This window comes from Camelina sativa, chromosome 9 (assembly GCF_030686135.1).
Source record: "Camelina sativa cultivar CO46 ecotype springtype chromosome 9, ASM3068613v1".
Taxonomy (NCBI): domain Eukaryota; kingdom Viridiplantae; phylum Streptophyta; class Magnoliopsida; order Brassicales; family Brassicaceae; genus Camelina; species Camelina sativa.
The window spans coordinates 43,464,507-43,476,215 of NC_141888.1; the positions used below are offsets into that span (position 1 = coordinate 43,464,507).

Sequence of the window (11,709 nt, forward strand, 5' to 3'; positions counted from 1 at the left end):
GTAAATTTTGGTGGAGAGATGTATGGGCGGCCATTTATGTTTTTTTTTACTACTCTCATTTTTTGTTTTCTCTAACTTATACAAATGAGAATATGCAAACTTGATAACAGAATAAGCCCAATAAAACCAACAACTACATGTTTCCTCTTCTTTACAAGCAAAGAGTTTAAAAGAGATCATTAGAGTAAAGTATTAAGAGAAGACACTAATTAGGCTGGAGACGAGGGAGACGTTGCATTGATCATTCCTCCCTTCCTGCGCATATCATTAGAGTAGACATATGCACCACAAAGAATGAAGAAAATAACTTGCTATTAATTAATGAGATTACCAACAACGTAAAAGCGTTGAACAACAGTTTCAGATTTTGACTAATTAACCCCGCTACCATTCCTCCCTTCCTGCGTATATCAATCACCAAAGAAAAAGAGAATAGAATCTGAGAGATTGTTTTCATCATGCGTAGTTGTTTGTAGAGCAAACCAATCCGAGGATAGATATGCCAAACCCGTTGCAGAAATCGCTGCATGGTTACCTGTCAAAGATCAAACGAGAGACAGAGAAGCTGCAACTCTCGTCTTCCCATTCTTTCTCATCCTCTAAGAATTGGGTGCTTAGTAAGCATCCCAAGAAGCTCTCCTTCTCCTTCAAGCACAGACGACGCAACAGCAAGACCAGGTTCAACAAAGACAAACCCGTTTACCAGGACTCCGCTCACGCCGCCACCTTGTCCGACATTGATCGTTTTCTTGTGGAGAACTTCAAATCCCTCTGCATCCGAGATGACCAGGAGGTTAACCATGAAGACCACCGGTTGACAAAAAACAAGGAGAAAAGGAAGTCCCCACAAGACACTGATGATAAATCAATCAGATAGCATCAACACACATGAAAGACATAATCAAAACGAGATCATAACATTAACACACACCCATATCAGAACAGAACCATCAACAACAACACCAAAGAGAGAACATCATTTGCTAATAATATAAGGCGATCACAAGAATATCAAAAACTGTCTCTTCCAAGGAGATCGTGATCATCGATCAAAGGCATCACTTAAAATAACCATAAATTGGGATCCGAAATCAAAGAACCCTAATCATAAAACACTAATCGGGATTACAATCTATTGTATTGAGAAACTTACCCTCTGATTCCAATTGACTCAATCTCTTCCGATTGAGTGGACTCCGAATTCAAATCGCCTGCTTCATGTCACGGAGACGATTCAAGCATCACGATGGGACACGGCCGAGTCATTCCTTCGCCTCCGTTACGCATCTCCTCTTCCTCCAGAACCTTCGACTCCAAATTCTCGCCTTTGTCGTTTCGAGTCTTCGATAGCGAGAGAAAGAGGGAGAGAGACGAAACAAATAAAATCTAAAATTAATTGCAAGCCAAATTTTTTTCCCCTTCTCTATTATTTTTCCTGGCCAACAGCAGGTTAACACGTTTCGTCTCTTAGAACAGAATTGGGGTTTCTATATAAGAGGCTCCCTTGCATTTTTTCTTTTTTTCTGATTAATTTTTTTCCAACAAAACACTAAAAACTCTCTTATGAACCCCCGATAAACAACCTCTAAGAATTGTTCCAGATTATATACTGAGAGGCCCATTTAGTTCTAAGTTTTGTATCAGTCAAGCCCCATTACTCAACCGTGTGAGCCTCGCTTAGCGTCTTTTGAAATCACATTCACATGGGTTGATGTCTGATATATCTATGGTATTATGTGACACAGAGAAGACACGCACATAATATTTACCAATATCTTTTTCTTACTGATTCACTCATTTTTATATAAGACCGTGTAATAGAAGTGCAGAACTATGGTCTGCTCTTCAGCTAAGAAACACAAACCCTACAAATCTATTTATTATAGACTTATAGTTACACATGTCCTGTTTCAAGGAAAATATATAATATAAATTAAGAATGATTTTCTCTCGCTTTATAGCTACCTAAACTCTCATGCTATAACCATGATCTGTACTATTCGTATATCATATAGTTTTAGAATAAGATTCCTACAATTCCTAAGCTTGTAGAATATTGAACTACGAAGATCATTAGTCCACCATCGTATCATTGGACTCCATTGATTTATTATAGCATGTGATGACTCCATGTACATGTACTTTTGTTTACTACATATCGACATATGATACATCATACATCCGCCGAGACAGCTAAGCAAGCTATATTACCCTTATTTTTTTTGGTATAGACTAAGCTTAATATGAGAATTTCATAATGGCCAATTTCTTCTTTTTTATATATGAGAACTTAAAAAGATAGATAAAGCGTAAAAAGAAAATCCACTTTGGCTCTCGAATTTTCTAAAGAAACGCTTATACGAACATTTTACTTACGAATAATTGAAGGGTCTATATATGTATAGTCATGTAAATCTATAAGTGTGTCAATTTCACTTATGACATAAAAAGTTTGTAGGGTGGAGACATAAACTGTTTCTCCAAGGAAAACAATTAGTATTGTAATTTTGAAAATTCTTAATAAAGTAAGCTTCATAAGCTAATTTAGCTGCAACAAGCAGTCTCATATATACGAATCAAATCCGTGCAGAAAAGTTAGTTGACCCGAAGATATTAATTATAGTATGTTCCGCTAAGTTAATAATATTAGTCGTAAATATGATTAATTATATCTGAATTTTCCTATCAAGAAAATAAATTTAAATAATGACAATATATTCTTTGTTGGTTAAATAAATAAGAGGAAAATTAAATTTAACAAAATCATGGACCGATTAAATAAATACGTAGGCATAGGGGACACATCTTAGCCTTTTAATTACCTGCTTCACGGTATACTAGTAGTTGATTAATGTTCACTTCACTATTTAAATTGATGTTAGAGTTCTCTATACAGATTGGTCTTCTTCTTTTTTTATGTAAGTTACACAATATTTTCAAATATAGAACTATTGGTTGGTTATAATGATATATATATTTTTAAAGATATAAGAGAGATTCTCTGTTTTAGATTTTATTAATATGCACAAAACTTCATAACATCACACTCTCTAAAAAAAACTATAATTAGTGTTCCCTCCTAAGTCGTCTTAACATTTGAATTCATTTTCACTCTTAATAATAGGAAGTTAAGATCCATTGAATCCTAATCTTCCCACGATCACACCATCCATCATATTCAATAAAGTGGTAGGAAAAAGTTGAATTCGTATATGTGTTATGTTGATGATTTTCGCTACAAGCAACTGTTTTTAGCTTTACGTACTATCGATAATATTCTTGTTGTTTTCCTTTTGTTTTGAGCTTAAAAGGGATACATTGTGGAATTGTGAATGAACTATTGTTGTATCTTGAATAACAAAACGAAACACCAAATTCAGAAATAGAGAATGTGTTTTTCTAAAATCTCGAAATTAAAAACAAACGCTCTAGTACGTATGGGCCAGAGCAAATTAGAACTTTAACACGATGATTCATATCTATCGCAATCTAGCTAGTCTTAAGACAAAGGATATATATATATATATAATAATTAAGGTTTAGAATATTACGAACATATGCTTTGAACAAGTACAGTCCCTCGAGTTAGAATTTCAGGTAGCGGGGTTTCCGCTTCAACCACATGCTAATTTCAGAGGTTTGTTTTATAATGTAGATAGTTAGGGTGTTAATTTTGTTGCCAGTATTGCTTAGTTGTAAGCTATTTAGTTTTTTTTTTTTTTTTAATTATCACCACAAAAGTATAAAAATGGATGCTCCGATATATTAATGACAGCAAATTGCAAATTCTAGCATTTTCGGGCTTATGACGTTGCCAGAGTTATCTTGCTACAAAACTTTGATTTGAAAAAACACAGGTTTCTATAATAAGACAGCAATATTTTATTTGTTTTCCTTCATAAATAAATGTTACTAAACGGCAAAATTATCTCAAATTTTTAAAAGTTTAAACCCATATCTTGATATGAATTGAAAATTGATAGGTCATTGGTGTGTATATACGAAATTTTTATCCTAAGAAGTATTTTGGAAAAAAAAAAATGGTCAAAACCTATCAGACTAGTGTAAAACTTGACTTTTAGCAGATCATTTCACTTTTTTACAAAGTGCAGTAAGACCAACAAAAAAGCATATAGTCAGACTCGATAAATAAATAATTAATTCTAAACATATGCGTGCCATAATCCGACGAAGATATGGCCAGGGCATCAAGAATCATGTACGAACATGTATTAATTAACTTAAATAATTAAGTACGTCGTTATATTTTTCACTAATAAGGACATGCAAATGTTGTAGAAGAGCGTGCATCTAACTACATTACGACAAAGGAGAACTTGCGACGTGTTATTTGAGCTTGTCCCTAGATTATTTTTTGGTTAAATCATAGTAGTATACTATATAATTTAATTCAAGTTGGACAAGAATCTGATAAATTTGCATTAATAAAGTAATCACCATATATACCAGAAACTATTACATTCTCCAAGAAAAAACCTCTTCGTTCTTAGTAAAAAAATGTGCATGGAAATTGTATACTATAAATATTAAACCCCCAAAACCATCAGAAAACCAAAATACCGTATGGAATGTCTTGTTGGAAAATAGAGTCATTATCGAAAATTTCAAATGTATCGAGCCGATTGAAAACGATATATGTATAATGTATTCACGCTGTCGGGTGACGATATTTACATGTACCGATTACTGAAACAACTGGTTTTGGTACTATGATAGCATGTCTTGTATTTTTGTTGTGCCGTATATTATATTTTGAGAATTTCCAAATAACTTAATTTCCATTTTAAATTAAATTAAAATTTAGAAAAAAAAAATTATATTTTCATTTTTTGATATATGTGAAAAAATCTAAATAAAAATTACATAAGAGAGTGTAAGGCGGAAGGCATTAATCTTTCTTTGAGATACTTACGCCATTTGCTGTAAGAAAAAAAAAACATTTACTTTTAATGTGAATCAATATTAACTGAGCATGATTTGATCAAGTAGGAGTATAATGGAACCGAAGGATGAGATAAAAGTAAATGGGAAACAAAGACATTGGAAATGGTACTGCTGCAGAAAGCTACTCAACTTTTTGATCGGAAATAGAGAGAGAGAGGAGAGAGGGAGAAAGAGAGAGAGAGCTTTGGATTGTGTTATCGAAAAGAGAGAAGCCAATGTTTGAGATCAATAGAGAGAGAGAGAGAGAGAGAGAGGCGAAGCGTGTTGTGAGGTCACATGGCTCAGTCTCGTCCCATTCTTGTTTCAATTTTACTTCTTTGACCCTCACCGCCATATCATTCTTACATAAGGTAGACTTCATTTTGTTAAAGAATCGTTTAAATTGATGCTTTGATTTTTTTTTGAATTATCAAAAGCAACTCAATTTATTTCTGGATGGTTTTCGTATTATTCAATTATTTGATATATGATTAGTATATTGGAAGTTTTGTAATCCACAGAAAAAAACATAACTAGACACTAAATTAAAACGTTGCAATACAACTTGAAACACTAATACAAAAACAATGAGGTCATATATTGATCAATTAATAATATAACTATATCTAGTTTAACTTCATAGAAAAAAAAAGTTTGGTGATAAATTTATAACAAACTAACACAATATATTATATGAAGTGTTTAAAATATCTAATGCATGCGTCATTATAATATTTTAATATGTGTAAACAATGATTATATGTTGTTTTAGTTCTTTTCTTGCAAGTTCTTTTATGCCACGGGTTTAATTGTGTCGTTGTGTGTCATGATTTTGCATAGGGCCCTTTTAGATATTATATGTTGGATCGTTTATGTATATATTATATGCCGGGATTGATCATTTATCTTTTTTTTGGTCGGGCTGATCATTTATCTTAGATGAATCGAAAACTATTTTAGAAATAATTCATCCCTCCATATCGTCGGGACAAATCTTTATCAATTGTTTAGACATGAAACTACTCATGCATTGACCAGTATATTATTTTTTATTGCTAGTACCATTATTATGTCATTACCAAAGTTTTAATTCACTTAATCAATACATATTACTCATAAATAACATATAAATTAATAAGGTATTCTCGACCGAATTGGAATTTTAAAACCAGTACAAGTAGTTATTTAATTATAAAAATTATTAGAAACTGATTAAAGGCTATTATTTAAAAATTAGATATGAATTAAAAATAAAATTTTAATCAGTATGATTTTTCAATATAACACTACTAATTGGAATTCAAGCGAGAGGAACTGGCATCTTCTTCGCATTTAATTAAATTTGGTAAATAAAACAACTAATTGATTAATTGGATAGAAAAATATGTGAGTGGAACAAGTGTTTCTTATACTTTTCTATTAACATTGTTTCAGTATTATCAATATATATATATATATATATATATAATTGTAATTGTTTTCGAGTCATAGGACTTATAAAATCAATCTTTTTTTTTGTTATGAGAGCTAGTAGTCTTTTCCTTATTATTGCTTTATAAGTTAAATCATTACTTGACTTTCTTTTTGTTTTCAAATTAACGTTGCACTAATTCTTGTAAATGCTTCCTTGAAAAAGTATCTAAAGTATTTTGCCGAAATTTACAGTCGAGGGACTATTTTTCCTACTATAGTACACCTTTGGATGGTTTCGAAATTGTGGTATCTTTTGTGTCCCAAAAAAAACTATAGGTTACACGGACTTAAAGGAGACAAGAGTATCATAGCCTTAGATTTTATTTTCCACCGTGTTTCTAAATAGGATTCTTGATCAGATGATTTTTTATCTGAGATTTTGTACGTTTTGGATCACATTTAAGTTGTTGTTTCTCTCTATTGGCTCAAGCGACCAACCAACTTTGTTACACAGCAACCCTAAGTCATATCATAGCCATCCAACTCTAATATCTTCTCTTCCGCATAAAAGTTCGGTCATAATTAATGATACTGTGCTTAATCAGACTAATAGAAAGATGCCACCTAGTTAATAGACAAATTAAGTTGGGCTATCATCTCTTAGTTATCACATATGTCAACATCAAGAATACTTTGTTTAAAACATGACATGATTACATTGATAAAGCATATACCCCACACGCCGAAATGTTTTTCTAATTTTTTTTCCGTGATTTTTTCTGTGATAAATTTGACCGAGTAAATGGATCGGATGGCAAATGTGAGACGTGTTTAATTCTTATCACTTTTGGAGGGTAGGTTTTTAATTTAATTGTTTTACGAACATTCGAAACGTAGATATATAGTCGAGTAATTTTGATGTAACGAACAAAAATCATATTGCTTTTGTTTTAAATGAAAAATAAAACGTAAAAGGAAGTATGTGGCGGCCAGTATTAGGGAGTCGAAAACGGTGAAAAGGTAAGTTTTATATCCAATTTTTTTCTTAATTAATATGCAAGTAGGTTGTTTCAATCTGGGTATATACTTATATGATTTTAGTGTTGTTTTCGGTTTAGCTAAGTATATAATATTTCTTGTTATTAAAGACGTTTGAACCAGACATGGTTAAAAGTATATTCTCTTTAGACGAATTTACATATTTTTAATGTCTTCTAATCTAATATATTCTTTGAATGTTTTTTTAAAAACTGGCGTTAACAAAAGTTGGTACAGCCAGTGTTTTAAAAAATGGCACGTATAATTCATACATGTTCTGCAGTGAAAAAGTGTTATCGTTTTATGCAATATAGTGTATTTCTACAGAAAAAGAAATACAGATACGAGTGCGGCCCATGTATAATGTTTCCGTTCATACGATGAAACCTTGTATATTATGAATAATCGAAAATATATAAAGCAAAAATACTTTGTTGTTTTGTGAAAAAATAAATCGAAAACTAAAAGTTACTACAGTATGATTTACAAATCAAAACAAGTAGCTAGATTGTACAATTAATTAAGCAAATGTATTCATTTATAATTAATTTTCACTCTATAAATCGTTAGCTTCCAAGAGTTGTAAAGGCAAATATGCTTTCGGACCCATGCATGGTTTTTGATGTTTTTTACGGTTATTCCATTACGGGTAGGGTTATGTGATAAACGATATGATTTCATAAAAAGAATAAATCAGCGGTCATTGTCTCCGCATGGTTCGGGGAAAAATACTCGTATAAATAAGCCTTTAAGATTTCGAATTTATAAAGCTTTGACGTCGGCTGATACATAGAAACAATAAAAAAAAAACAAACTTTGTCATCAAGCTCTCTCCCCCTCTCTCTCTGTCGATCAATAACGCATTACACACGCACCGTACCGTATAGAAGCAAAATATTATTTGAACACTTAAAAAAGTGATATACAACAGAATTATCATCATTCCAAACTTTGGGATTAAAAGGGGTAATGAAGAGCTTTCATTCTCTATTACATTGACTCACATGTGATCATATACGGCGAAAAAAACATTAAATACATGGCAACGTATAAAGTTGAGACTTAAACATGTTATAATTTTCTCTCTCATCGAATATGAGTGTAACAAGACGAACCCCAGAGCCTGCAAAAACACACAGAATCTTTTCTTTGGTTTTGTGGACCGGTCTACAATCTCACGTGCAAAACCAAATAATACACAACCTCTCTCTATATCTCTACTTTTTCTGAACTCAATTGTTTTTTCGATTTTCTTCAGAGCTTCTATTGTTAAAAAATATATCAGCTTTATAACCCTCACAAGCTTCTCGTCTCTTCCATAGATCAAAACCACACTTTTTGAGTTTTTTCTGTTTCCTTTCTTCTTCAATTTCTGAATTTCTTTTTTTATAAATAAAATCTTGTAGAGGGATAATAACAAGTTTGATTTCCCTAGTGTATCTTTACCTTTTGCCTTGTCTCCCTCTCGAGACAAAAAGAGAAAGACAAACACTTTCTGTCTTCTTTTTTTTTCCTCTCTTTCTCTCGCTCAGACCCTTTTCATATTCAAGTGTATATTTCAATAATTTTTTCTAGCTAACTATGGCCTTGGAGGCTGTTGTTTACCCGCAAGATCCATTCTCCTACATCTCTTGCAAAGATTTCCCGTTTTACGATTTGTACTTTCAAGAAGAAGAAGATCTAGATCCACAAGACACCAAGAACAACATTAAGCTAGGGCAAGGACAAGAACATGGGTTTGCAAGTAATAATTACAACGGTAAAAGCGGAGATAACAGTGATGATTATAACTTCAACGAAGAGGATCTTCAATGGCCACGAGACGACCTTCCTTATGGATCTGCCGTCGATACCAAGAACCAGCCTCCGCCGTTGGATGTGGCGGTAGGAGGGAGGAGGAAGAGGAGAAGGACGAGGTCTTGCAAGAACAAGGAAGAGATCGAGAACCAGAGGATGACTCACATCGCCGTTGAGAGAAATCGCCGGAAACAGATGAATGAGTACCTCGCCGTTCTCCGTTCTCTCATGCCACCTTCTTACGCTCAAAGGGTTAGTCTCTACATACAACATTTATATGTATATAAGTGTGTGAGCGCGTGATATCTTCAGTAGTGCTTTAGCTTTAGCTGTAATTTCTTGACGTGTCAAAGATTAAAAAAAAAAAAAAGGCAAAGCCTATGTTCTAGACTTCTAGCTAATTAGGACATACATAGGCAGATAGGCTATATGTTCATATATATAGCTATGCATGTATGCATGTTTATTTGCTTTAAACATAAATTTGAGAATGATGATGGATGAATGAAAGCCGTTATATATGATGACAAACAAAAAAAAAAATATATACAAAGTTAGTCGTTATTTCTTTTTTCATAATATTAGATCATGTAGTCTCTAAAATGAAAATTTAGTTAGTGGAATTGTGGGAGCATAAATAAAGTCTTGAACATCATTGCACCCAAAAAGGACTATACAGATTATAGATGTATGATGAAATGGTGACATAATATTTAAATATATAAAAAATAAGGTACGAAATATAGTAGAAATGTTTGATTGTTTTTGCAAAACCTTTAGCAATTTCTATGGGCTAAGCTAACCTATGGTTGGTGGTTAAAGGGAGATCAAGCGTCAATCGTAGGCGGAGCCATTAGCTACTTAAAGGAGCTTGAGCATCATTTACAATCAATTGAGCCTCCGGTGAAGACCGCCGCAGAAGACAACGAAACCGGCCGCGACCAGACCAACACAATCGTCGCTGCTAGCTCATCGGGACCATTTTCGGATTTCTTTGCATTTCCTCAGTACTCGAGCCAGCCTACGTCAGCGGCAGCGGCTGAAGGGATGGCGGAGATAGAGGTGACAATGGTGGAGAGCCATGCAAGTCTGAAGATACTTGCGAAGAAGCGACCGAAGCAGCTTCTTAAACTGGTCGCATCAATACAGAGCCTAAGGCTCACTCTTCTTCATCTCAACGTCACCACTCGAGATGACTCCGTCCTCTACTCCATCAGCGTCAAGGTACAATGTTTTTTTTTTCTCTCTCTTTTTCGTCATTTTTTTTACTAACTAACGAGATTAGAGTGATTATATAATACCGTTTTTTAGGGTTAGTGGGTTGATTTTGCATATCCGAATAAAAGTGGTATTAATGGGAGACTAATCATTATTGTCATTGTTAGTTTTGGGTCAATATATGATTCAATGATTCTTTTCCCAGTCACAAATGTTTTTGTTCATTTAATGTGTCTCTCATTAGTACATTTTGTGATTTATTTGTCTGGGCCAGAAAAGGTTTTCGAGGAACAATAATAAAAATTGTTCTGTTTTACTTGGTTAGGGCTGCCCTCAATTATTGGGGGGTCAAAATCATCGTTTCTTATTTATTAAAAAAAAAAAGAAAACAATGAGTACTATCATAACATTGATTCTTGTAAGAATCAGGGACCAAAAAGATGACATATGCCTACACATGTGTGAATGTATGTGTATATATATGTGTGTACTGTGGAAGTTTGGTGGTCACAGAACTGTGGATGCACTGTGCACGGCAGAACGAAATGACGCCACTTGTTTTAGGACACATTCATAAGCTTCTTCCTCGAAATATATAACATTTTCTTTTATTATAATTTTACTTTTTGAGTTACTATATCAACCTTTTTCGTGTAACTTAATAATCATTTTTTTCTAACTTAAAAAATAATGGGTTTATTCAGGTTGAAGAAGGTAGCCAATTGAATACAGTGGAAGATATTGCAGCAGCTGTGAATCAAATCCTAAGGAGGATCGAAGAAGAGTCATCCTCTAGCTAATATAGTTGAACTTTTAGTTATGACACATTTAGAGAAACTCTAATTTTTCATGTGTGATCTTTTTACTCTCTTTTTTCATATTAAACTAAATAAAAATAAAATAAAATTCTACTTTCTTTTTTGTTAATTAGCGTTGTAATGCAAAAAAATAACTAAAACATATAGAGGATTTGTGTGTGATGGCCTTAATTCAAACCTAATAACAAAAGAGGAAGTAGCTTATAAACCTTAATTAAGCAATTGATTAGTTGTGAGATATATAGCTGAAAACATTTCAACCAATTATCGTAAGGTATGAGTCATGTGAAGGAGGTCGTCGAACACCTAATTGGCTAATTCTAATTGGAGGGACTTTGTCTGACTGAATCCGCCACTAGTTTTTTGGTAAGCAAACATAGTACTAGTTTCAGCTATTTTTGTGCATTCATAAAAGAAGGAATCCATTTTCAAAGAAACTCATTGAAAAGTCTGTCTAGCTTATTCTTAATTAATACCAAAC

At 33.0% G+C, this 11,709-nt stretch overlaps 1 protein-coding gene and 1 pseudogene across 1 annotated transcript; both read left to right on the plus strand.

Annotated features, from left to right (window-relative positions):
* The first annotated feature begins 499 nt into the window (after nt 1-499).
* Nucleotides 500-877, plus strand: LOC147939452 (transcription repressor OFP14 pseudogene; annotated as a pseudogene).
* Nucleotides 878-8,336: 7,459 nt separating this feature from the next.
* LOC147939453 (transcription factor bHLH96) lies at nt 8,337-11,337 on the plus strand. Its single transcript, XM_087467703.1, has 3 exons — nt 8,337-9,444; nt 10,015-10,416; nt 11,115-11,337. Exons 1-3 carry the CDS (start codon nt 8,977-8,979, stop codon nt 11,208-11,210), a joined length of 966 nt encoding a protein of 321 aa, XP_087323829.1. The 5' UTR covers nt 8,337-8,976; the 3' UTR covers nt 11,211-11,337.
* Nucleotides 11,338-11,709: the final 372 nt, after the last annotated feature.